The sequence below is a fragment of the Chiroxiphia lanceolata genome, chromosome 8, assembly GCF_009829145.1.
Source record: "Chiroxiphia lanceolata isolate bChiLan1 chromosome 8, bChiLan1.pri, whole genome shotgun sequence".
Taxonomy (NCBI): Eukaryota; Metazoa; Chordata; class Aves; order Passeriformes; family Pipridae; genus Chiroxiphia; species Chiroxiphia lanceolata.
In genome coordinates this window covers 7,292,491-7,320,056 of record NC_045644.1, presented here as the reverse complement: position 1 = coordinate 7,320,056, position 27,566 = coordinate 7,292,491, and the positions used below count along the sequence as shown (strand labels likewise).

At 43.1% G+C, this 27,566-nt stretch overlaps 2 protein-coding genes across 7 annotated transcripts; one reads left to right on the top strand and one right to left on the bottom strand.

The window, feature by feature from the left end:
- Positions 1-449: 449 nt before the first annotated feature.
- Positions 450-27,130, bottom strand: ALDH18A1 (aldehyde dehydrogenase 18 family member A1). Of its 6 annotated transcripts, none has more exons than XM_032694194.1 (18): positions 26,976-27,060; positions 21,220-21,343; positions 18,319-18,542; positions 16,597-16,746; positions 16,406-16,510; positions 14,919-15,077; positions 14,239-14,329; positions 12,503-12,627; positions 11,595-11,739; positions 10,107-10,180; positions 9,360-9,459; positions 8,074-8,294; positions 6,258-6,395; positions 5,953-6,148; positions 5,679-5,800; positions 3,158-3,344; positions 2,176-2,271; positions 450-1,239 (listed from the first exon to the last, which is right to left on the bottom strand). In XM_032694194.1, exons 2-18 carry the CDS (start codon positions 21,311-21,313, stop codon positions 1,058-1,060), a joined length of 2,409 nt encoding a protein of 802 aa, XP_032550085.1. In that variant the 5' UTR covers positions 21,314-21,343; positions 26,976-27,060; the 3' UTR covers positions 450-1,057. The 6 variants fall into 6 exon arrangements, with proteins under 6 accessions (XP_032550085.1, XP_032550084.1, XP_032550087.1 ...); XM_032694193.1 differs by lacking the exon at positions 26,976-27,060 and adding an exon at positions 24,637-24,701; XM_032694196.1 differs by lacking the exon at positions 21,220-21,343 and having other exon boundaries at positions 26,976-27,130.
- LOC116790210 (basic proline-rich protein-like) lies at positions 22,162-26,817 on the top strand. Its single transcript, XM_032694977.1, has 3 exons — positions 22,162-22,176; positions 24,202-24,845; positions 26,694-26,817. Exons 1-3 carry the CDS (start codon positions 22,162-22,164, stop codon positions 26,815-26,817), a joined length of 783 nt encoding a protein of 260 aa, XP_032550868.1.
- Positions 27,131-27,566: the final 436 nt, after the last annotated feature.

Sequence of the window (27,566 nt, the reverse complement as noted above, 5' to 3'; positions counted from 1 at the left end):
CTTCGGCAGGCTGCCCCTATATGGAGTTTATTTGCATAAAAGAGGGCGGGGCTTATCGGCACCCACGGGGGTCCCGCAGCGCCCTGTCAGTGACCCACCGGGACCCCCAAGGACACCCGGCTGGCCACAGGGACCTTCAGGGCCTCCCCAGGGCCCCACAGATGCCCCAAAACATCCCAGAGATCCATAGGTGCCCCATAAGCGACCTCCAAACCGGAGAGCGGGACATGCTGCTTCCAGCAGGGAGAACCAGAGAGCGGGACACGCTGCGCCCTGCAGGATGCTCCTCCACTCTGCGGCCAAGGGAACCGTTCCTACAGAGCCAGAGCTTCATTCTAGACAAGCCATCATAGAAGTAGAATTGCTGTCGGAGGAGGGGTTGTGGAAGGTTAAGTTTTATATAAAACCAAAGAAAAATAAACCTTTCGTACAAATAAATAACAAAATTCATGCAGCAGACAATTATATTATTTATCTACAATAGTCAACAATACAAAGAATGAGATATAAAAGGTTTCTTGGTCAAAAGCTTACTACACATTTGGAACATCTGTCCCCCTGTCTGAAGAGTTATCAAATACAAAGAAACTAAGCGTAAAGGTTTTTGGCTTTCAAGAGCTGCCATGATCATAAAACTGAAGAAAAAACCGCTCAAAACCAAAACTATTGAGTCTGTTCTCCAGAACAGATACTTGAATAAAACAAACACTTATGGAAAAAAAAAATCATGCTCCACCACCAAGCATATTTGCTATAGGGAGCATTGGGACAAAAAAGGAATGCAGCAGATGTTGAAATCCTTTCTTATGTTACCTGCATGATTTGGAAAAGTCTGTCTGTGGGAGGAGTGAGGTCAGCCTGCAGATACTGTTTAAGGAAACTGAAAGGGGGGGGGAATCTCGTCGATGCGATCATTTTGTATTAACTGTACCGCAAATGACCAAGGACAATGCTCCTGAAGATGAAAGACAAACTCCTTCACCAGAGATTGTCCTGAAGCCTGGACATCTTCAGGAAATAATTATACCCCTGGGTTTTAACTCCAACCCCAGCATTCTCAGTTGGCATTTCTCTGAGGGAGTGGGAGGCTCTCATGAAGATACTTCATGCTGCCGTGCTCTGAGAAGTCAGAAACAACATGATTGTCCCCCCTCAGCAACCACTTTGTAGTTAAGAGTCCTTCAATTCCCACTGGTCCACGTGCATGGATACGAGAAGTACTAATTCCCACTTCAGCACCTGTAGGAAACACCCAAAATAAAGGTAGTTAATCTCCTGATGACATTCACTTCATACTAAGCAGTTTTGCACCTTTATGTCAGAAAGCCGCCTGCCTTTCAGGGACCTGCCATTATCTGCTCCTCTCCAAATGCCAGAAGTTCTGTTTACCCAATATAAAAGTTAGAGGAGGTTAACTATTACATTAGAAATTGTAATGTTTATACTTCTGGCTGCTACAGAATTACTTTCAGAAAGAAAGATGCAAGAGAGAGAGGTATCTCTTACATGGAACTTAAGACTTGTTTCCTGAGAGTTTAATCCTTTAAAACAAAAAGACAATAGCTAAATTGGTCAAGATTATGAACTTATGTCTTTTTTTAACACACTGAGGAGATATTGGAAGATCTTAACTAAAATTTTTGAATCACATGGAACACTGAACGTTCCAGATAAGAGATTAACAGCCTGCAGTGGAGACTTCAGACTTTCTACCTCAGGAACGAATGTTTCCCTTGTCTTCTGCAATTCAGAGAAGTGAACCTGTTTATTTAAGCAACTCATCCTCAGTTTGGTTCCTGCCCTTCATTCCTCAACACTGCAGGGCTGGCACACTGGACAGCAGCTCAGTGTGCCCAGCAGGACCAAAACATGTCATTCTTTACAGCATCATTGGGAAGAGAAACAAAAAGAAAACTGTTTACTAGTTTCACATCCTGGGTTGCACTGTTCTATCACCATATGCATGCAGCACACTTTGATTGAACAGAGCTTCAAAGGATTCAAACCAGCTTTGTGTGTCTAGGCTTCAGCTTTTGGTACAGAACCTTTCCTGAAAACCTCTTATTAGACAGTAAGATAAGAGACTAATCCTATCTTCCAGGGCTCGTACTGCCACACTTTTCACACACTCCAGCAAATTATGCAGTTGCATCCCTGCAATATTCTCTCTCTTACCAAGTCCAAATCTGTAGCCATCAGAGAATCGGGTACTGGCATTCCAGAAAACACAAGCGCTGTCGACATGCTGGAGGAAGAACTCTGCTGTTTGCTCTGGGAAAGCAGCAGAGACAAAAATAAAATCCATTACCTACAGAATGGTCATGTACTCCAATAAATACAACACAAACCAGTGAACAGATGTAACAATACAACTTTCATGTGCAACCTTATCAGACAGTATTTAAACAGCCTGGGCTAAGCCATGCTCATTTATACCTCCTTCCCAGTATGCTTACCAAGTAGACACAACTGCAAATGTTAAAAGAAGCTTGTGAAGACTAGAAGAAAGCAAAAAAAATGTCTAATTCTAAATCATCCAGCCCAGAACTTTCAAAGAGGGATTTAGTTGTATGACTGGGGAGAAAAAACAGCTGCCCCAAACCACATCTGTCAGTCAAACTGTTAAACTAGAGTCAGCTCTCCATTAGTCTAAAACGTGGAATTGTTCTAGATAATGAAAAATCCTAAATTCAATTGCTATTGCAGGTAATACTTGGGAACCACAATGCAGAAATACCACATGCAAGTCTGTGAACTGCAGGTCAGTTGCCTTTAGTGACAAGACAAACATTTAGGATCAGCTCTATTTCCAGCAGAATCCCTACAAATCACCGGTGCACCAGCTCCCGTGGCAGTGGGTTATATGGTATCAAACACATGCCTTTTAGTGACACTCATTTAAGCTCAGCAGGAGGTTCAGGAACAGAAGCCTGCTTGACTCACACACTGTTCAGATGCAGATCAATGTGACCTTACACAGCTGATTTTCAGGAGTTCTGGGTTTGGTTTGGTTGGAGAGTCTCGGCACAGCTCTAGTTAGGTTTTGAACTGGCACAGACCCGAGAGAAGAACTACTACAATGTAATTAGTTACACTAAAATCAGGAATCGGCAGTCAAACCAAAACAGCAGCTTAAGGAAGGAGACTGGTCACTAACCATTCTCTGTGATAATAACGTCCGTGTGCGAACTTCCATACTTGTGGATATGTTCAACGGCCTCGTGAACGCTGTCCACCACCTCAATGCAGCACTCCAGGTCCCCGTATTCCGTGCGCAGAGATTTCACTTCTGAAGGGCTGAATGTCAGGTAAGATGCAAACTTTGGGCCAGCGTGAATCTTCACCTGCAATAACAGAAACACTCTGTGCTACCGACCATAACAGAGCCTTCCAGGTGAAAAGTGTAGCTTCTTGTACTCTGTGTGGGATGGACGGCACTCCCTGTGGTGCAATGTTCTGGACTTGTGACTAAAACAGTGTTACAAACACACCAGTGTTTTGGCTGTTGCTGAACAGAGCTTGCACACCATCAAGGCTTTCTCTTTTCCCCCCCACTCTGTCGCCATGTAGCAAGAAGGTTGGGAGCGTGCAGGAAGCTGGGAGGAGACACAACCATGGGAGCTGACCAGAACTGACAAAGGGGTATTCCATGCCAGACAATATCATGCACAGCAATTCAAAGTGAGGGGAGAAGGTTTTGAAGAAGGCAGGCATTGCTCAGAGACCGGCTGGGCCATTGGTCTGCTTGCGGCAGACCACAAGTAATTGGCTTTGCCTTGCTTGCAGGTGTTTTGGGAGGCTGGTGGGTTTTTTGTTTTGTTTTCAGGATGGGGGGATTATTGGTTTTTTTCCCTCCTCTTCATCCCCTTTCTTCTTCCTCTTTCCTTCACTTATTAAACTTATCTTTTATCCCACGAGGTTCCTTGCTTTTGCTCTAATTCTCTCCCTCTGTCCCACTTGGGGCAGGGCAGAGTAAAACACACAGCTGGATAATGCTTAGCCACTGACTGGAGTTAACCCACAACAAGTAATGTAAGAAAAATATGCCCATACTTTGGGAAACTTGGCAGATGGGTGAACTAGAAACAGGGTCCAATAGCTGATATGTCAGGTTGGCTGCCTATCATGACAAGCTCCCAACTCAGGACTCATTTCAAATTATTTAAAGCATCACATTGCTTAGAAAGTTCTCGGACAAGAAGACAGTACAACACCAGTGCTGGGAAAACAGCTTCAATAAAATGCAGCCAGTCCTGGGTCTAAGAAAGCGAGTAACAAAAGGAATGTTTCCAACCCTGCACCTACGGAAGTCTAAGATCTTGATCAGCTTTTAACCCTTTGTTTTGTAAAATGATACCAGCCCTCTCTGAAGAACATGTTTCAGACACAGAGGAGTTACCGGGTCCAAAACCAAGAAAACTCACACAGGTATTTTGCATTTGTTATAAAGAAGATTTAACACATTATCAACTTCTGAGTTTAATTATAGCAGATGAGCCACCTGAACAATGAGAGATAATTTAGAACAGAGACAGCAGAGAAATCCCCATGCAAATGAAACACAAGCAATTTTTGACAAGACAAACATAAATGGGAAATAAGGCACAAATTTACTCAATTTGAAGGATTTTAAGAAGGTATCTGTAAAACAGCATTTCCTTGTGCAACCATAAATTACTTTAATTGCATAATCCTGCCCAATATTTGCATGTTTCTTGTTGTCAGGTCAGATTAGACAGAGGTAACATCCTCCCTACCGTATTAGGAGCTGGGTGGGTGGGTGGTGGTGGTGGAAATGCACTAGTACTCATATTCCTCTCATCTGAAATCCAAAGACCTACCCTGCACTCTACCCTTCCCAAGAAACAACCAAACAAGACATTAAAAAAAATCCACTGAGAACTAGCTCCTGACTATCAGCTTCTTTTACTATAAACCTTTTAACATCATCAAAACACATGGCCTCCCTATTTTACCTGCATTAATCACTGCCTGTACAATCTAATTGTTAAATACATACTGCCGTGTTAAAACCCTTCATTTATGTGCAATTCATACTATTTAATGGATATTTCCCTCCTGATGCATCTCTGCTACCTTTACTGAAAACCACTGCTCATGTCTAGACAACTCATTAGTATACTGGCCTTTTGATGTTCCTTGGACACACTAGAAGGGAAAATGGATGTGAATAAAGGGCATGCAAGAGGAAAATTTAAAAAAAAACCACATGGATGAAGTAAATTCAGAAAGGATAAAAACAGGAAGTGAGTTCACCTGGGTAAGAAGCTAAAGGAATAGATTTAAGAAGAGGTGGCTTTGCATCTGGGAGGTTAACAACAATTCAGTCAGAATTTGAAAGGGTTGTGTATATATGCTCTTCTAAGGCAGAAGATTATTTTTGCTATATACAAGTAAGTATTTGTATCCCAGTAACAGCCTGTAGCTGTCCTGAACAAGCTGATTTCAGACAATTTCTACAGAAAAACTTGATGTTGTGTGGAGAAGCAAAGTCCTCCCTAAGTTCATTTACGGGTACAAAGACACTTATGGGTACTAAAGTGTTATGCCACCATAAAACCAAACAAGGCTACACCTGCCAAACCAAATGCTTCTAAAGTTGTTAGAAAAAACCCGAACAAACCCCACAAAACAAAACACAAGTATGAGTGACTAACCTGTTCTACTCTCAACATGTCTATGATCTGATCAAACAACGGGGTTCTCAGCAAGTCGCGATGAATCAGGAGAGTTTCCAGAGCGTTACAGGCAGCAGGATATTCACACTTTGAGTCTCTGACTGAAGTTTAAGAGTAGATAATTGGTTACATAACATTCATGACAAGGATTTTGAACAGCATATGCATAATAAATTACCATAACTACAATGCATACTCCAAACATGAAGCTGAATTACACACGTGAGGTTTAAGTCACCCTCTCACAGCTTACTTATCCGTGTGACCTTCTCAACGCTGGCATCTGTGTCCACGTACACATGGCAGATCCCTTCGCTGTGTCCCATCACTGGGATTCCCTTGGCAGCTTTCTGGATATTCCTGACCAGCTGCGATGAACCACGTGGAATGATCAGATCTATCAGCTTATCCAAACGGCAGAGATCTTCTACCTCCTCTCTCGTGTTCACCTGTGGTAGTTGCAATGCCGACAGTTTACAGTTTGAACTTTCAAGTTTTGCTTATACATTTTATACATACCATAGCAAAGGAATAGTTGACTGAACTGCAAGCACTTACCAGCTGCACTGCATCTTTGACTCCGTGAATGGAGAGTGCTTCTTGTGTCAGATGATGGAGGATTTGATTGCTGTGTGCTGCCTCTTTCCCTCCTTTAAGTAGTAAGCCATTTCCACTGGCTATGGCCAAAGCAGACACCTGTCAAAAGCATTTATTGAAGGGAAAAAAAAAACCAACCCTAAATGTAATCTGGTTCTTCTGTCAGAATGACACTCACAAAATAAAAACGGGATTTTTAGTGCTGTTGATTTACTCAATATTAATCTCCAGGTTTGCTTTTATGGCTCAAAAATTCCCTGCAAGTAACAGCACATTTAACTCTAGAAATTATGTGTTAGTGTTTCAGGAACAAACTTGAGTTTTCAAGGTACTACTGCCGGGGCAGACTGCAGTGGACAAGTCAGAGGAAATCCTGGACATGGGGTTTGATAACAACCGGGCAGCTGTGTGGGCAAACACCCAAAGGAGAATAATTTTAGGAGCAAGAGCTCTTGTCCTAACTGTTCTGGCAGAAAGTGGCTAAGAAGCTCTTCCTATGAGCAGGAAGAATATTTTCATCATGCTGTCTAAAACAGAAGTCATAAATAAACAACACTTTCTCTAACTGTGGGAGAAAAAAACCTTTGGGACAATAGGCCCAGCATCATCTTTTCTGTCATCACCAGAAGAAACCAACTGATATTGTCACCCTTCTGTTTAAGGTGCCATTTGAGCCCAGTAAAACAACAGATTTTTGTTCTTTTCTACCTAGGAGTATGCCAGACTTTATAAAGCTCTCTTCCAAGACTTATTTTACTTTTGTATCTCTTTTTGTCTTCCTCATCCCAATTTCATTCACAATGGCCTCACAATTAGCCCACTTATTTAAAAAAAAATTTAAAAAGCATACACTCCTTCAGAAAACAAAATCATCTCCTCTTCAGAACCTTTCAGAATGAACAAATTCAGCATTTTAAGTTATTTTACTGTATTACTATCTGCTGGGAAAGATTATACATATCCTTATCATCACTTGTATGTATCATCACCAAACCTACACTCATCAGTATAGGTTGGTTAGAGTAGGTTATATACCTACCCATTAGTATACCAATTGTAGCTGTTGAAATGTTGATGGCAAAATTAGCCAGGCTCACACCTAACAAGAGGTTACCTTAGTGGCACACTTTAGATGCTGATTCATAGAGAAAAATGTTAAATGCATCAGATACGTCTCTTCAGATCCCCTCCTTTCCCTTTCTAATACCAAATGGGTAATAACAACCAAAATGCTTGATATTCTACCTAATTTGAAAAGAATATTGGAAAACGAGAAACACTTTCGAAAAACACACTGAAAATAAGAGCGTATTGGGAGGAGCCCCCCGGGCTGTGAGTTGGGCACTGAACACACACTCATTTAAACACACACGGGACCTGCACCATCTGAATGTATGATAACTCCTTCTATACATCAGGTTTATAAAAAACAACCTGCCCTCCCTCCCTAAAGAAACCAAAACCAACAACCAAAAAACTCCAAAACAAAACAAAAAACAGAAACCCAACCAAACAGAAAAAAAGCCCAGCCCCCTCTTACCCCCAAAAAACAACAACCAAAAACCCCAGGCCTGATTAACTGAGGACTGCAGAAGCAAGTTCTGAAAATATCTCTGCAGAAAAAACAGGGATGCCAACAAAATCAATTGCAGAAGAATCTGAGCAAGAGTCCTTTGAAAGAAGACTTCTTGCAGTCTCTCAGCTGCTCACCAACAGAAATACCCTTTCTTCCATCATCAAAGAATTCCCAGCAGTGTAATCTGCCCCCCTTACACACCTGTGGAAGACAGTCTGGACGAGACTCAAAGATCACGAGGAGGACCCCGATGGGCACTGTCACCTGCTCCAGGTGCAGGGCCTTTGCTATCCGTGTCCTGCGGAGCACGCGGCCGACGCTGTCCTGCGAGGACACTGCGATCTGGCGCAGCCCAATGGCCAAGCTGTTCAGCTTCGACGTGGACAGACTCAGGCGTTTCAACAAAGGAAGAGCCAGTCTCCCTAGAAGAAAGAAAAAGTTGTGCTGGAAATCTGTGCTGGTCTGCCTAGGCTCAAGCAAAAGTGACTGAATGCTGAGCCTCAGGAAAATTCAGCTATTTCCCCACACTGCAGCACGTAACCTCCTTGAGATGGAAAATGCACAGCATTAAGTTTGGTAGTCACAATAAAACCGCTCAAATATGACTGTGATTTCACTCCACATTTTCACTTAATGCAGCTTAAGTGCTTTGTACATGAAGCAACAGCAACATCTACAAAGACAAAGTTTGTCCTATTTCAAGTACTGCTGTATGTCTGAATTTCTTACAGATTTCTAACCCTGCAGTATTTCTGGAAGGTCCAGGCAGTAATTTCATCTGTTTTACAAATAGAAATGCCAAAGCAGAGACATATTCACAGCACTGCTGTGAGACGGGGCAAGAACTTTTTAGTCTGAGCACATTCAGACACTAAGTTAACCCAGCAAGGTCCCCTCAAATACTCTGGGCAGTAAAAAATGGTTCCCTGGTATCTTCTACAGATTATTACAATTCATGATGTGCCTTTTTCATCTATTTGCTATGCCAGTGTGTACACGTCTCAATTCCAGCTTCTCAATGAACGCATCCATCTAACACAGAAGAATGGGTTTAATCCAAGCCACCTAAAGAGAACCTTCCTCAATCAGAAGGGGATACAGTTCTCTTTGGAGAACATCAGTTTAAGCGTAGAGATGACAGCCTTCCCCTCAGGAGCCAAACATTACCTTAACCAGCCCATAAAATATTCACTCTATGTATGACAGTAACAGAGATGATATTTGTTCTTTTTTTTTTTTTTTAAAATACATCACTTGGTATTTTGCGGGGCCTCAGTATCTTCTCTGATGAAGGCAACTGTTTTATGTAATGAAGGAAGCCGCAGCTGTTTATACTGACTGACAGGCTCCCAAAGCCCTAGATTCACTAATTCGTGCCAGCCATAGTACCCAATCCCAGGTAACAGAAGATTCTAGTTCTTCTCTTTTGTCTTGAGGCCCAGAGGTTCAAGATGATACTATTACCATAAAGAGATTTGGAATATTACCTTTATTTTCAGCCTCTTCTAAGTCCTTTTTGTTTGCCAGGAGAATTTCTTCTCTCTGGTCAGTTAGTAAGTCAGCAAGACGATAAATAATCTCCGCTCTCTGAAAGAGAAAACAGTTTCTGAACTGACCTCTCACACGAAGTCTCAGCCATTTGACATCTGGGCCCTATGCTCCATGACACATCCTCTCATTGTTAACTCTCCCAATACTTGGCTAGCTGACTTCTCCAGCCTGCATCATATTGAAAAATAAGGCTGAACACTGCTTCAACCTTTGTTTTGCTTTTTATTATCTTGCTTTTCGTGCCAGGTGTTCTTCACCAAACTCACATATTCTTCCTTTAGGAGCACCCCATGCCATATCTTGCCTGCCCAGTTGCAGAGCAGTGATTGCTTACAACTCTGCTTTTGCATACATGTTGTATGTTGAACTCTACACAGGAGTGAATGGAGCAAGTTGCTCCAGTCAGTTCTTCAGCAGCTCTGACCACAATTCATTTCTGTGTGCTATATGACACTGTCAGGAATTTTATAAATCCCACATGAAAGCATGTTTTACTCCACAGCCCCAAGGTACATTATCTTTTTGCTTTTCTCATCTCTGAGCATGCTACAATACAAATGACAGATCTGGCACACCAAGAATAGATTCTTGTCCCAAGGGGCCCATTTATGTTATAAATCCATGTTGTAAAACTTGCCACACATGCACAGTCTTAACAAGTAGCTACTATATTGTTCTGTCACCTGCTCAGGCTGTAGAGCTGCCAGGGTCCTGCCACCAGCTCGAGCCATCTCAGCCTGCTGTTCTACTGTCGGGCCTGCAAAAAAACCCAAAACCATGCCACACAGACAAAGTAACAGCATATGCAGAAGTGAACACCAGGCCTTCCATCTTCCCATTCTTTGCTCAGATCAGGAAAGCAGTAAAGAGTCTTAAACAGAAATTTCAAGAAAAAAGTTACATGCTAAAACAGAAAAATCTGTACCTGACACAAAAGTACTGCTGTGATCCCTGTGTAAAGTCACCACAGAGATGTGGTGAGTGTGCACCATGTATCAAAAAGACTGGACAAAGGACAAAAGAACAGCAGGATATGTCTCAAGGCATAGTAGGCTTCTGCATAGTAGGCTTCTGAAAGAAAGGAGGCAAACTTTGAAAAGTTTAAGTATCCAGCTGAGGAATGTATGCATGGGAACATATGAAAAATAAAGGGAGCCAAAGCCCAATTCTGTAACAGCTCACAGAAAAATTGCTTTCCCTCTGTCTCTCCTTGTATGCATTTTAGAATAAAGGTGCTGAAATGATATGAAACAGGTAATTTATGTTTCTGTTTCAAAACAAGTCATCATGTTCAGGCAGCGTTTCCCCCAAGAGTTCACAAGTAACTCATGGATAAACTAAGTTGTTATTTTTAACTCTCCTGAAATCTCCTGTAAACCAGATGACTTGAAGGTGCTAAATACAACCCAACTTCTGTTTTAAGAAGGGTCCCATGGAAATAGCCAGAGTAGGAACTCCAGTGTTATGGAACATATAAAGAGGCGTAGTGGCAAGTGTAAGAAAAGGACTTGCAGACACATGATTAATTAGACTTACTTAAGACGTGTTAAAACATCTTTTTAAAGTGATATCATACTTTAGAAAGTATGGCATTTTTTGGTGTTCTTTGAGAAAACTGATATGTATGTAAGCAGATATAGTTGATTTCTAAAAGTTACTTGAATTTCCAAAGTGTGTTTCTTGGAAGATGGAAGACAAAGAGAAGATTGGAGTAAACACCACAATAGTCCACAGGGACTTTTGCTGTTTGCTGTGTTTGTAAGGCACTCAGAGTGGGATCACAAGATTAAAAGCTTTACTGCTGATATAAATTTATTATAATGGGACTAACCAAAAAGGCTCTTGACCATAGTGACACAGAGTGGGTTCAAAGGATAATTTGACACATTCATACAAGAAATCCATTAAGGATTATACATGAAGAAATTCACTTGGCTTTAAGTGCAAGCCAAAAGTATCACTCCACACTTACCCTATTGTGCAAAGGTCACAAAGGGAACAAAAGCAGGGAATTCAACATTTTCTATCCTTACTCTAGAAAATAGCTTTCAAAATCCATTTTTCAAGCAGAGTATGGCTTCCCAGTTATTGCACAGCTCTAGACAAATTTTAACTCTAACTTTTCAGGAAATCTCTACAACTCTCAATGTACACGTTATCTCTGTACTCACCTGCAGGTTTTACCTCTGAAAAAAAAGTTCCAACTTTTTTCCCTTCCACAATATCTGTGATGACATGACCTGAGATCTTCGGGTGGGTTCCATTTGCAATCACTACAGAGGTGCCTCCTTGGAGGGCCCACAGAGCTGCCTTCACCTACAGCAAATGATAGAGACAGTTCCAAGAAATTCACTTGTGTTATTTGAGTCACCACTCACAACAAGACTTCTTGGCCCATCCTGACCTCCAGACTGATCACTCGTGCTTTCAAAGAGCATTCAACACACTTCAGGAATTTCCATAATGTAGCACTGAATGAGATCATGTATTTGCACTTTACCTTCCCTTCCTTAACCAGCTGCCCCTTTAGAAGCATACTTCAAATTTTCCTAACAGTTTGCTTTTTTCAAGACTTCTGCAAGGGCACATTGGTCATATGTTCTTTCTCACCATTACTTTATGCTGAAAGTTCTTATTACTCTTCGGAGAAATCCAATTTTCTTTTTTGAAAATATTCTGTTGCCATTTTTTCTGACGTTGATCAGGTATCATGGATTAGCTTAATCCACTTTAAGTGACCACATGATATTACTTGTACTGTGGAGCACTGTTCTTGCTCAGGTGCTGGCCATTACTATATAATATTAAAATATTATTCAATACCATTAGCTGTCTGCATTACTCCCTTAACATCTGATCAGTCTAAGCACTCCTGGCTGCTCTGACCAAGATGTAGAGGTATTGTCATTGCTTATAAACCTCTGCTGGAAGCTATGAAGTTTGCTGAAGGGTTACTCGGGTTTCCACACAAAGTTTTTACCTACTCTTTTCCTATTCAGCTTCCTATTGGATTTTTTTACTTATTTGATTCAACAAAAACATCCTTCCCAAAAACAAAACAAATGTTCCATATTTCTACCTTGGCTTCCATGCCACCCATTCCCACTCGGGATTTGGTTCCAAATGTTACAGACTGCTGGTCGCCTGGGTAGAATATGTCAATGAGCTTTGCATCATCAGATCCTGGAGGGCTGTTAAAGAGTCCTGAAATAAACAATAAAAATCAGTTATATACCCTCATGTCCAAAGCTCATGTGTGAAAAAAATAAAAAAAATAAACCAAACCAAGCAACATGGGGCTAAAAAGCTGTATTCCACTTTAAAGGATTGAAAACTTCCACTGAACCCTGCTTTTTGAGCATGAAACACTTCACAGGCAGTCTCAAGTATAGGTTTACTGAAAGCCTAACAAATAAGAAAGCAAAACCCCACATGCTGAACAGCAACATGCAAGCTGGGACGTAGTGATATTTGGTTGGGGTTAGAGACAGTTTACATGTTCAACATGTTCAACATCAGGCCTTACATACACAAACCCCCAGCCGAAAAGACAAAGGACAATACTCCTCACTAAAGCCTCAGATGATATTCTTGAATGCTGGGTTGTACAGTGAGAAACCAGGCAATTCAGAAACACGTAAAAAGGGTTCAGAATTCTGCTAAGAAGGAACACAACACTACAGAGACATACCCTACTAATATTTTTAAAAATCAAATAACTTTATGTAACCATGTTTGGAGTTTAATGACACTTTAGTTTACCTAACATATTAAATTTGAACTCTTGAATCACACTTCCCAGAAATTCTATGTGAACAAATAGTGCCATGACAAATTAGAGGGCACAAGTGCAGACTATCTGTGTCCATTCCTGACACTTTGGGAAGGAGAGGACACATATCTTTCCACAAACAAAATGTCACACTGAATGAATAAGCCTGCAGGGTGGGTGTGCTGAGCGTTATTTTTTTTTACAAGCTGTTCTGCTTATTGCTTTTATGAGTTTTTCTCAGACAGTCATTTCAACTAGAATCAACCATGAAACCTGGTTGAATCTGCTAAAAGAAACTGTATTTATGGAAAGACAGCTCCTTCTTCCTCAGGGCCTAAAGTATTTGTTGAAGTCCAGGATCCACTGAAAGAAACCCATCTGGAGAAGATGAAAAGGCTGTGACTTGGGTGATGTGGTCTGCACTGATGTGAAACTGCACCCACTAACCCTCCTCTGTCTAGAAAACAAAGTTCAACCTCCATAGGTAACAGGCTTTTGCCACAAAAGCACAGCTCAGAAGATTTGAGCAGTGTAAGCCAAAAGCCTGGGAGAGAAAAAACTTGGAAGATCAAAGTATATGGAAAGCAATGACCAGGACTTCTGCTGATAATTCACTGAAACAGTACCTGCTGCCAGAAGAAGCAAACTATTGTAGATTAGTATTCGGTTTATAATCCTTATTCTAGACACAGCCTTTATCCTGCAGGGTGCTCCTGACTATCATACAACTCTAGAAGCTGACAGAAGTACCACAGTACACGTGGTATTCTGGGTTCTGAACAAGTCTCAGGCTCACAGGCATTCTCATCCACCCACATTCAGCAGTGTGACCTTTGGCTTATTCTTATTATTAATAAGTCTTTGGCTTATTCCACAGCATCAGCAGGGGGTACAGGCCTGAAGGAGTTAAGGAGTATGTTGCAATTGTCCACGCAAAAGGGATGAGCTGAAGAGATCAGTAAAACATGAAAAGAGGTTGGTTTGACAATCCACTGTAAAACTTCATTAAAACTACAAAGAAATTAAAGAAATTACTCACAAACCTTCTACGTCTGAGAGAACAATCAGGAGATCAGTTTTCATTTCCACAGCCAGTCGTGCTGCCAGACTGTCGTTGTCCTTCACACTGATCACCTGCAATGCACGTGCACATCAGCAGCACTGGGGAGCAGGAGGAGCTAAGAAATGTTTGGTGGTAACACACAAAAGCAAGTTACCTCAGCACTAACAAGGCCTCCTGAGCTACTTTGCTCACACTCACTGCAACTTCGAAGGTGATCTTTGCGTGGAAGCACATCTGCTTTTGGAATGCAGTACAGCAATACCAAAATGACAAAGCAGTGGCATCAGTACCTGCATTCTCTACCTCAGTGCCCAGGGACAGGGCAAGGGGCACTAACTGCCCCTGCTTTAAGCAGAGGTGCTGGACTAGATGACCTGCACAAGTCCCTTCCAACTTCAACTATTCGGTAAAAAAACAAATTAGGCATGCTTGGTTTTGTCAGAGCAGATATTATCTGCCCTGCTTTCACCCCACAACAGTGTATCACAACAGACACAGACAAGTCAGCACAGTCTTCCAGTGCCCTCTGTCCACACTAATTGTGGATGTGTGTTTCCCTGCTCTAGGCCTCAGAGGTCCCCAGTTATGGCAGTAGTCAAGTACACATTAGAGCTGTACCATCTGCAAGCAGGAGCCACCCCCTTGCAATACTTTACCCACATTTACCCCCTGCAGATCACTGTTTGGCTCTGGAGGTGGAACAACAGCATCATTGGTGTTAATTATAGGGACAATATTCATCCTTAAAAGCTCATGTAATGTTCCGTTTAAGTTGCGACGCTTCTGTTCATCATGGAAATCCAGGTTGGTGACTAAAATCTAAGAGGAAGAAAAAAAATACTTAGCCTACCACCTTTCCCGAGAATAGAATCATAAACTTACATATTAACATGTCATAACAGAGCAGTCATGCCTTTTGGGTCACTAAAGAAACAGAAACTACATTTCAAGGATATAGAATACAAGTGAGAAATATTCTTCCCACAACATTATAGGTTTACATGCCTTAACTTCCACTGGAGCCTACAAGGGCCTTTCTCAGGTCACACAGGTCACACAACTCAGGAGCAAATTTGGAGAATAAAATCGTAATCAGAACACAGATGCTGATGGTAACTACTCAGACCTAAACAATTCAATGGACTACTCAAGACATTGCCTTTCCTGATTTTCCTCACAGTTTCATGTTCCTACCTGTAGCTAGCAGAAGGGATGCTTTATCTCCAGACTTCTCTTCAGCTCACTAGAACTCACTTGCTTTTCTGAAAGAATTTTGTCATTAAAGTCTCCTGCATGTAGATACCATCCTTCTCTTTTTGGTATTTTAAGACCAAAAAAATCTCAATGTCTGCTCTGGAGAGACTGGTTTTTTAATTTTTACTCTGTAATTGGATATTTGAGAACTAAGTAAACAACTCCAGCACACAAATGTTACAATAGCACGTCAAATCCATGTGTGCTCTGACCTTTTTGGCAGAGACAATGAATTCATTTATATCAAAGGAATGACAGTTGTCTATGGACTTTAACAACATTCTAATCCAGCACGACCTATAGTGATTTTTAGCTATATGTAAACATTTTAGCCATATCAGCTCTGCTGTATTACAGGAAGAACTTCCTCCAAGAAAGACTTCATACTAGGCTCCTTAACTCATTAAAAGTGTCTAAACAAATAAGGCCTTACAGTTAATGCAATTCTGTATTCCCAGAGTATTTAAGATAAGCAAAGCCTGTTTAAGAGTAGTTCAAGTGATAGAGTTGCAGCCTTCAGCATAAGACCCAGGCTAGGGAAACCATCATTCACAAGCTAGAAAGGAGCAGATGGGCAGAAAGTTCAGAAGTGTGGATATGCACTTCCACCAGCTTTACAGAATGCATGACAATTTAACCACTTGTGATTTTTAAACCCTCACTTCAGTCCACTATTGAGCTTTTGTGAAGAGATCTTAACAGACTCTCCCTGCTATATAAGAGCAGGACACACTTGAACCTCAGAAGGAAAAAGCATATTTGCTTTTATCTTGACGATGGATAACTTCATGTCAGAAATACTTAGCAAGGCACTCCTGTATAAGGTACTGTTTATATGACAATAATAAGCCCCAAAAGTAGCAAGTCAGTCTAGGAAGGAGGGAATGCCTTACCTGAGCTGCACAGATGCTGTACTGTGTAAACATGGCCTCGTACAGGGCCATGAGCCCACTCTGGCCTGCTGCTGCACAGGCTCGGGCCTCCAACACTGGAATAGCCTACAAAGACAAAGAGCAGCTGTCAGTGACTGGAGCAGGTACCACCCAACATTTAAGGAAAAGCACAAGTGCCACCAGCCTCTCACCATGTCTTTCAGCTGACTCTGGCCTGAATGAAGTGCTTGCCTCACACTCTGAGAAAGCAAGATCTCATGACGCAACCGCTGCTTTCCAAAGGCTACAGCACCACTGGTGACAATCATCATCTCTCGCCCCTGGTTTTGCAGCATTGAGACCTGTAGGTACAGAAAATAAGAAACAGGGCCTGGTGTACCCTCATTGCCAGCATGACAGTCCTGGTTGTTATAGACAACCTTATGCTCACCAGTTCTTGCTGACACAAGTGCTGTGATTCATCCATGGATGCACAAATCAAGGCAAACATCCTTTAAGATATTTCTGCACACCTTCCTACCCACTGAGGAGCTATGCCAAGGACTGTATCTACAGCTTCTGCTAAACCTTCTTTTCACAGTTCCAGTTTTTATGACAGAATCATGTTTGAATCTTCAGAATACATATTACATGCTAACACCTCTACATCCCTCACCTGTCTACCACCATTGCTACAGATAAGGAAAGACATGAAATGTAAAGGAGCAGCTGTATCTTCCACCAATCTTCTTATTCCCCATCCACTCCCAAAGCTATCATTACACAGTAACTTTGAATTCTAGGAGTGAAGAGGCCAACTAAAAAAACCACTTTAGATTACTTCTTTCTTACATGTATCTGTCCAGATTCCTTTCAAAGCCCTAAAGCTAAATGTCTTATGTGAATTTAACTTCACTTCTCAGAGGAAACATGTCCAATCCTTGCCAAAGTAACTATTTCTTTTTGGAGAACAAATACATAAGTTGATCACATCAGTTTTTCCTACAAGTAATGAGGTTTCAAGCTTTTCCCTAGAGGAACTCTGCAAATTCGCAGGTAATCAAGAAGGGCTGACTCTTTCTGAAGAGTTCACAAACTTCAGTACCACCTTCCCACCAGAGCCAGCTAATGCCCCAGTCATGTCTTACCTATGGCATAAAAATCTCACTGTGCAAACCTCTCACACTACACTGGGTCTGGCCCAGATGGAGTTAACTTTCATTATAGGGGTTTATGGTGCTGTGTTTTGGATTTCAGTTCTAAACCAGTTTTGATAACATTCCTGTGTTTTGCCTGTTGCTAAATAGTGATGCACAGCATCAAAGCCTTCTCTTGCCCCCATGGTGACCAGCACTTGCACAGCATCAAGGCTTTCCTTTTTCCACTATGTCCCATCCCAGCAGGCAGGCAAGGGGCTGGGAACAAAGTTCAGAGAGGACACATTCAGGAGAGCTGACCTGAACTGGCCAGAGGGATACTTCAAACCACATAATGTCATGCACAGCAATAAAACTGGGGTTGCAGAACAGCAAAAGGCAGGGGGTTGTCTTCTAATGTGGCCACCACTCAAAGACCAGCTGGGCATGGTCTGCTAGTTCGATGTAGTGAGCGACTGCCTCAGAATCACTCGTTTCTTTTCCACTCTCCTTCACTTATGAAACTGTCTTTATTTAAACCCATGAAATGCATTACTTTTGCTCTTCCCATTTTCTTCCCAATCCCACTAATGGTGGGGCAGAGGTGCGGGGAGCAAACAAGAATCTGTGTGGTCGGGGTCAACCCACCACCCCTTCAAACAACGATGTCCTGAGTTACCTGGTTTATGGAACCACAGCACAAGGGATTGAAAAAGAGGGTTTACTACAATCTTCTGCACCACTCAACAATCCCTGAAGTTATCTGAAGTTAAACCAAACGTTCAGGCTCAGGATTACCTGCTCTACAATCGAAGCCAGCCTTCCAAGGGCCAAGCCACACTCATCCCCTCGGGTCACAACAGCACTACCCAGCTTCACCACGATCCTCTTGGCGTGCTTCAGCTCGCTCCGGTGTGCAAAGGGTTTTCCATGGGCACGGCTGAGCGGCACCGTGAGAAATGGAATGTTGCTCCAACAACGGATGGGTTCATTTCTTAATCTTTGGTTACGGTGAGGGAGGTCTGTGAAGAAAGAAAGAAAGAAAAAAGAAAAGCAGTTTTAAGTGTTTTGTTCAGACTTTAGGCCCTCGAAGTCGTGCAACATTTCTTCCCTTTCCAAGGCTAAAATTCACAACACACACTTCCAAGTGACTGGGAAAGAGAAGTAGCTTTCAATTCACCAAAACACAGTGAGAACCAGTTCCATCTGAGCAGCACTAACCACCCCTAAGGTATAGAAGGCAATATCCCATGCATCACAGATCTCTGACTGGGAATCTAGGAAGACCAAACTGAGGGACACTGGAAAAGAGCCCACACAGCTCACAACACAAGGACCAGTTTTAAAAACAACCTCCTTAGCCTTGTCTTATTAGATACAGTTACAGAGAGTTTTCCTGTCTGTAGTAGCAAAGAAAGCTTGACAGTTAGGAAAGAAAAGAAACACAGCTTTTACAACACCTCTGAGTCAGGTACTTCTGCACATTGCTTAAGTAGGGGCAGTTGCAGGGGGATGAACATACGAACTCAGAGTTGTGTGGTGGTGTCCAAACCCTGGGACAGGAGACACAGTCGTGCCCCAAGCCTGGTAGGGTTCAGGAAGCCTTTGGACAATGCCCTCAGTAGCATGCATCAGCTGAGGCCTGCAGCCCTGAGGCATCAGGCAGTGGGACTAGATGACTTACAACTGAACTATTTTATTCTAGTCAGTCCTAACGAATATTTCATCTGAAGATGCAGAGACTTCTTTACAAATCAGTAAACCAAACCCTATGCCATGGTCAGTTACCTGATTTTATTTCATATGTTCACTATCTCTAATTTTGATGCTCTATAACGCAAAATGCATTAATTTACAATCTAAATGTGACTGTTCTTGGTGCTGGAGAAAAACAGGAACGAACACGGTCCTACATAAAAGGGAAACTTGTAATTTTAACAATGCTTTAATTAAATAAATCTTTTGTTCATTATACACATAGAAACAGCTTAAATGATTGATCATAAATGAGGGCTGCATTAACATGTCACAGAAATAAAAGTAGCAAACGCAATTTCGAGAGGAGTTTCATTTGCCTCTCATTTTCACCATGGAATGCTTGTGAATGTAAATAAGGTCTGTAAAAAACTGGGTGAAGGAGTCCAGTTTAACTTTTCTTTCCAGCATTATACCCTATTATTTAGTATTTGCTTATCCTACACAGTATAACCAGAAAGGAGTAAAATTTATTTCCAATTCTCTTGGCTAGAGATTCAGGATTTAGAAGGTTCCAAGAAGGCAGCTGCTGAGGGTTATCCAGGATCTTAAAAGAAAACATTTATTTTTTTCAGAAAAACAAGGGAAAAGACAACAGTTCTAGAACAAGCAGAGAACTTAATTAATCTCTAATAAAGTCCTAACTGCTAATCTTGCTCTATGGCTGCATAAACCTGCCTTTTTCAGTTACTTTACACCGGACTGAGATGTGAAATCAGCTCCCACCTTACATATGCCAAACACTTCTGCTGATGCAAGCCCATTAACTTGCTCTGTATGCAATTAGGAAGGAACTGACAGAGCCAACCAGTCCATGTTTTAGACACATAGATTTAAAGGCATCCCAGTTTTTATATCTTGTACCTTGTCAACAGTTTCACTTCCTTAATAAAGAAGGGGAAACATATGAAACATACTCAAGTATTTGGCACCACAGATCCTTTTATGCAACTTGCATGAGGCTCGCTTCTCAGGAGTAAAGAAGCAGAATTTCAAAATATACCTGAGCTGAACAGAACAGAAGACAACAGTGGAGGACAAACAGAAAACAGTGGAGAACAAAAAAAACCCCTGTGATAAATGATCACTCCAGCTTTAAATCACAACTGATGAAGTAACAGGAGTTGCTCCACTGCAGGATACTGTCAATACTTAGGAATAAACTCACAATTAATACTGTGAAAATTACTGACTTTGGAAAATGACAGATTTTTAGAAATATTACAAATACAGAAGTCAACAGAGCTGTAGATCATAAAAAACAAGTTTAGCATTTTCAAGATTTCCACATTTAATTCATATAATTACTAATAAAAGAGAACTGTTAACACAGAGACCAATGGTAAATTAATCTTGCCTGCAAGGGTAAACAGCTAATCTCTTGATTTAATGGAGTCTATCTATCTTTGCCTTTTCTATTTCAGACTACTCATGAAATAGACACTGAATGGCTCTCTCAGGTTAGATTTTCAGGGAAGAGATATTTACAGGGCACCTATGTATTTACACTCAGGTTTCCTGCAAGCATCTTTCCACTTTTATCTATTCCAAATAAATTTCAGCTTTGCACCTTGCTTTACTCAAGACATCTGTGAGCTGAAAAGACAGATGGGGGAGCAGACATAATCAGATCTTGTTTTCTAGGAATGTATGAGGATGAAATAAAGAACTTTTACAGTAGCAGTACTTTCACAACTGATTTTTTTTTTTGCTTGAAATGCATGTCAGAATGAAAAAAACACAAACAGACATCCAGATGAATACTACTTAGTTGAGGGAGCGAGTAACATGAAGGAAGTAGAGCTTCAACTGCAGTTCACTTCAGAGGTTGTAAGTTTGAATGATGTTAATGAGATGATTTTCTTTCACCACAGCAAAGAGCACAGGCATGCCCAGACACAGTGACCAGCAGTACTAGAAAGGTGTGCTGTCTCTCATACATACATGAACGGGGAATGGCTGCCACGGCACGTGGAGACAACACAAAGCACCATCCCGGGGAACGGACAATAGGGCTCAGAGCAGCTTGACACAACATTCTGAGATGCCTTCTGCAAATCAAGGATATCTGCAAGTTAAAAGGGAGGAAGGGAGAAAACTGGTTAAATACAGACTTTCCATCTATATTTCTCTCTTCACCCACTCCCCCACTCCAACTCATCTTTGTCCTGACAGTCTTAATACCATTTCCTTGTGCCCCCTCTCCATTTTGCAGCATTTGGTTAACTGTGGCACAGAAGAACTGAAGGCCCCTGTTCTCTATCTGCTGCCAGAAGATCATTATAAAGGTAAAGAAAAAAACATGGTTCCCCAAGAAAGGAAAACGCTATTAGTGAATGTACCTACAATGGATAAAAGTCCTAATTTTGTCTACAGAGAATCCTGGAAGAATAAAAAAAACAGAGAGAGGTTGCATCATCCAGACTTCTCTGCACACCCCACAACAGAGCATCTCCTACACTTGTCATGAACTTCAGCCCTATTTAATACAGGAAATATGCTCGTTCACTTTTCCTTGAGCACTATCAAATTACAAGATGTTATCCATGATTGCAAGTAAGGACACGAATTTCCAAGGTACTTGACATTAGTCTCCCTTGACTGAACCTGTAAACACTCAGGATTCTTCTAGTTCTAAAATTCACTAGAGCAAGTACACAGTAAACAAGGGATAGAGAGTCAGCAATTTCCTATGACAGCTCCAGTTGAAGTAAGGCATCTACTATCACAAAGGAACCAAAGGAGATTAACAAGCATCCAGTTCTCCCAGACAGTATTTAAACTGTGAAACCTACCCTTCCCTTTTTACAAAATTTTGCTTCCTTTACTTGCTTTCAATCCATTTCTCTGCACCATTGCAATAAAGCAAACACCACTGTACAAGCTATGGGGACAGAGAAGGTATTGAAAAGAGGGCACAGAGGTCTTATAGTAACTGCATTGGAAGGTTGCTATTACAAATACCAGGACAATTATAGCACTGCCAGTTCTGGCACATGTGTACGTGAACATTATCCTGCATCAGCCTATTGCCATTATCCCTCATTATAATCCTTACAAAAATCTACAGCTCTACATTAGACAAGGCAGCCACCAGCAGATAATGGTTCTCTAGTCTAGTAAAGCTGACACTGCATGCCATTTTAACAATATTAATCTGCAACGTCCCTCCAGTTCTGCATTTCATCTGAAATGCCAATATAGACCTCTGCCAGGATGACGCAAAGGACTCTGAGCAGATGATGAAACCAAGCAAGTACTCAGTTTTCTCCTCATAACAGGGAAAACTTCAAGGAGCTGGGAAACAGTCCTCACTAGACATTCCCCCTCTGAGCCCTTACCAGGCACCTCACATGTCTGCTGCACAATTCCCACCATTCATAGGTGGTCTGGCTGTTCCAGCCTTCCACCCTGAAGTTCACCTTCACACCTACTATCAGACAGTCTACTCAACAGGATCGTCCTTGCGTCTCAGAGGGATGCTCAAAGTCCTGACAACCAGAGCTGGCAAACAACGGGTCCTTTATCCAGAACCCCTTCCACCACAAGTATCCTGAGTTGGGAGAACCACTACAGGGCTGCTGGCAACTAAGAGCAACCCTGTCCTGAGAGGCTGCCTCCAGTTTCCCTTTGCCAGAGACACCTTTGCTGAAGGGGAGCAGACAGTGAAGGGTGAGAAGTGTCAGATACGTGGATGTTTGGAAGGAAAAAGATTAGGAAAAAAAAGCATGTTTTTGAAACTTGTGAGAAAAGGCAAGGAGACCAAGTTAACAAGAAAACAAAGTTTAAAGCAGCAGCAGACATCAAGAAAATGAAAAGAGAGATGTGAACTAGAAATGATGCTGCCAGAAAGCACAGACAGAGCACAAGGTATGCTGTAAGCCACAAGCTTTCTTTAAAGGCCAGTCCAGCTCCTTTCTCTCCTCTCACTCAATCAAGGACTCAAAGCTAATTTAAATCCTCATTTTCCGTTCCACTCACATTTCCACCATTTTCAAACCTTTAATGGTTCTGGTCTTCAGTAACAAACTAAAAAAGTTACATAATTAAAAACAGAATACAAAAAATAATAAAATACTACTGCTTTACTTAGAGAGAGCAATAGGAAGAAATGCAAAATGCATTATTCAGATATTTCCCCTAGCATCAGGTTAATTTTTTTTTTCATCACCAGAAAACCCTACTTCTTCCAAACTAGCCTTTGAACATGACCTTTAAAAAATATCATTTTCCCATTATCTCTTTAAATATGAAAGTTGTCCTCATATTGTTGCTAATAGAAAGCAATACTATTGGCTAGTTTTCATATACTTTTATCTTCATAACAGCTGTTAAGTAGCACAGTACATTTATTCTGTTCCAGACCAGTGTACATAGACTTAGTCACCTTCCAAAGCAATCAGAGATCTGAAATCCTAAAACTGGTGCCTTAACCAACAACAACCTATAACACTTTTTTCAGTCTGTTGGCTGCAGACCCGTGAGATGCCCATAAGTATCTGCTGTGAGTTGATTAAAATAAACTAAATAAACTTTTCTCACAGTTTTATATATAAAGGCAAATATCTCAGTGTTAGGACATTCCACAAGTGAAAAAAATCTGGAAACCAAACTGACAGAAAGAGCTATTCTGTACTACACTTAAGCAATGAAGTAGAGACAAATCAAGTTCCAAGGAAATGCACACAACTGCCAGGTGGTCTTTACCACAACACAAATAAGTCCTCTGTGACATGCAGAGGCTTTTGCTATTTAAACCGCCTCATCACATTACCAACTAAAACTTTTGCAAAGGGGAGAAAACCCAAAACTCATCTGCAGTTCTTCGTGTAAACTTAAACCCTAGAAACCTTCCCAGAGGGGCGCCAGTTCAGAAGAGCTGACTAAAACAAAAGGAATCCTTCAAATAAATGGTGTTTCGAGCAGCCTGCGAGCAGCTCCGCCGGGTTCTGCAGCAGTTCCACGCACAGGGAAGAGGCGACTCAGAGCAGCGAGTGCCACGCGGCTCCTCCCGCCCAGAAGGATCCCGGCGGGGCCGCCCCGTGTCCCGGCCCCGGAGGCCTCCCGAGAGCCCCCGGGCCGCACCCGCGGGAGCTCGGTGCTGCTCCGCTGTGCCAGCCCGGATCTGTCAACCGGGGCCGCAGCAAAACCGGGGCTGTACAGCAGCAGCAGCAGCGGCGGCAGGGCCGGGCCCCTCGGCTGCGTCCCTGCCGGGGAGAGGAAACCTCAGGGCCGCGCGCTCTCCCGGGGCGCTCGGGCCCGCGAACCGCAGCGGCCGGGGATCGGCCGGGAACCTCCCGGGGACCTCCCGGGGACCTCCGCGGACCCCCCGCCCCACCCCGCGCCGCGCCCGCTCCGCACCCGCCGCCTCCCGACGCGGCTCTCGCGAAGCAGCGCCCGCGCCCGGGCGAGCCGCGCGGCCTCGGGCCCGCCCCGCTGTGCCACCGCAGCCAATCCGCGGGGCCCGCTCACCCGCCGCAGCCAATCCGGGAGCCCCGCTGTGCCGGCACAGCCAATCCGCGGGCCCCGCCGTGCCCCCGCCCCCCCCCCCCCGCCGTCCCGCAGATGATGTAACTCCGTTCCACGTTGCAGCACAAAATCCTGGGCTTCAAGAGTTACAGCGTTGAGAGACGTTTTGTCTGGTCCCGGACTAGTCCAGACAGCCCTACCCACGGCACGAGGTGCTGAGCCATCTCCCACAGCCTCCTTCGCCTGCTCACACACGTCTGCAGACAGCAGATGAAAGGGCTGTGCAGCCACACTTGTGAGAGTGGCTTTAGCTCCTTAGGCCATTTATATCCTTTCTTTTCTCCACTGTAACACTAACCCCTCCACAAGGGCAAGAGTGCTGGCTTTGGTCTTCACTTTACCTCACATTATCCCCTTTGCATTCACTTCTAAATTAAGAGAATCATAGAATCATTTAGAACCCTAGCATTTAGAATCTCCTGAGCTGGAAGGGACCCACAGGGACCATTAGGCCAACTCATGGCCCTGTCCAGGACACCCCAACAATCCCACCTTGTACCTGAGAGGGTTGTCATAACACTCCTTGAGCTCTGGAAGCCTTGGGACCGTGACCACTGCCCTGGGGAGCCTGTTGAGTGCCCGATCACCCTCTGGGGGAAGAACCTTTTTCTGAGATTCAACCTAAACCTGCCCTGTCACAGCTCCAGCCATTCCCTTGGGCCCTACCACTGCTCACAGGGAGCAGGGTCGGAGCTGCCCCTTGAGAGGAAGCTGCAGACACTGGTGAGCTCTGCCCTCAGAGCTTTCCTCATATCAAGGCTATTTCATATATACAATCATCTCCATTGCTCTTCCTCCACCTCCCCAATTAGCCCAGAGTACAGCATGTTACCCAATATGCTGTACAGAACTGCACAGAGTACTCAAATTTGGACAAAGCGAGGATTTATATAGTGGCATAATATATTTTTTTATTCTGCATTCATTCCTTAAGTGATAATTTCTACCATTCTATTTGCTTTTTGACTTTCACTATATCTTCAGCTGACTTTTCAAAGTATCATGCACAGTGATCCTCAGGTGTTTTTTTCCCTGGATGCTGCAGAAAAACAAACATTGCTTTCATATTCCTACTAACACAACATGCAACAAGAGCAGCTGAAAAATTACTGAAGCTAAGCCTGAAAGATGCTCACTTTGCTATTGAACACCATTTTTATAACAATCCAGTACAGAGTAGCTTAGAAGAGCAAGGGAATACAGTAAACACAGAAATAAATCAGTAAAGCATTTTACACAACAAAAAATATTCACTGACACAAAGATGGAAAAGGTAATGTAGTTTCTGAAGTCACTAACATAAATACTAGAGAACAGGGAAGAAGAAAACTTTATTTTAACCCTTTGTAATTGCTTCTCTCGGTGTCCTCGAGCAAATCTGGGAGACAAAAAAGGTAAACACTTTCAAGTATCTGTCAATTTTTGAGTAGAGAGTCAGCTCAGGCATAAGCATTTATGGAAATATTTGAGATATTATTCATTTAAGAAAATAAAACCCTTCCTGACTTCACAGTACAGAGTTGCCAAAGGCTTTTGGTAAACCTTGTAAGCTTTGCTCATTAAGTCTCTTTTATCTACAGTTTTATTACTTTTTTCAGAGGGCTGTCAGGTTACTTAAAAAAACTTCTAATCTGATCCTGTCCTGTCTACTGTGAAGAAACACTATGTAAAGAACACAGGCTTATCACCAAGTCAGGTCAAAACCTAGGTAGTGACTCTGAGGTGTCAGGCAAGCGTCAGGTGGATTTAAATGTTTTCTTTGGGCATGGAGAAATCTTGTAATTACCCACAAGAGACCACCAGCAAGGAAAGAACAGCAGCTCTGCTCTCACAGGGCCCCAGGGGGTGGAGGCCCGTGCAGCTCCAACCCGCTCGTCTGGTGCTCGCAGGGGACCGAACTGCGATTTCCCGGTCACTCCTCACGGCAGCACCGCCCCGGGACCGCCGACAGAGCGGGACCGCGAGTCTGAGCGGCTCCGGGGAGCCTGCGGGGTCCGGGAGATCGGGGGGTGAAGGTGCCGCCCGGCAGCGCCACGGCTGAGACCCTCCTCCTCTCCTCTCATCCCTCGGCCGCTCCCGGGCCCCGCGCGGGAGGGAACGGGCAGCACCGACGGACGCGGGGCACGGCCGAGGCTGCTCGGCCCGGCCCGGCTCTGCTCCGCTCTACTCACCGCCCGGTTCTCCCCGGCCCGGCTCGGTTTTACTCTGCCCGGCTCCCCTCAGCCTCAGCCGCCGCCGCCTCACGTCGCTTCCGGCCCCGCCCGCGGGCTCTGCAGCTGCTCCTCCTTCGAAACCCAAAATTGCACCTTCCAAGAATCGATGGTCAGGCTTGGAAAGGGACCTTAAAGATCATCTAGTAAAGATCGTCTTCACTCGGACAGTGTAAAAACAGACCTACTGCCCCAAAAATGGCACGCTGGACAGGTGGCTCCAGATACAGTGCTGGCAGCAGGGACATTGCACAGCGCTGTCCCAGCCCTTCCCACCGAGTACAAACACTCCATCCTGGGCATCTGACACACGAGCCTGCCTGGTGTGTGCCACTGACATACCGTGTCTGATACTGGATTGCAAAGGAGGCTATTTAATATCAGGCAGTGGGGAAAAAACTGCAGATTCTAAATGCACATCCATTGCTATGCCATGGCTAGAATTTGTACTGGCCTTAATTCAGGCTAGAACAGGTTATGGACAAGGCTCCTTCCAGCTCCATTTCTTGCAATGACAAAATGTCAGAGGAGCCAAACATGAGCTAGAAAATA

Excerpts from the sequence above, each read along its gene's own strand:
- ALDH18A1 (XM_032694191.1), bottom strand. The coding sequence starts at position 21,556 with ATGATCTTCTGGCAGCAGATAGAGAACAGGGGCCTTCAGTTCTTCTGT. Across the intron at positions 3,345-5,678 it reads ACATGTTGAGAGTAGAACAG|GTGAAGATTCACGCTGGCCC; the intron begins GTTAGTCACTCA and ends CTGTTATTGCAG. Across the intron at positions 2,272-3,157 it reads CGTTATTATCACAGAGAATG|AGCAAACAGCAGAGTTCTTC; the intron begins GTTAGTGACCAG and ends CTGCTTTCCCAG.
- LOC116790210 (XM_032694977.1), top strand. Across the intron at positions 24,846-26,693 it reads CCCGCCGTCCCGCAGATGAT|GGGACCGAACTGCGATTTCC; the intron begins GTAACTCCGTTC and ends TGGTGCTCGCAG.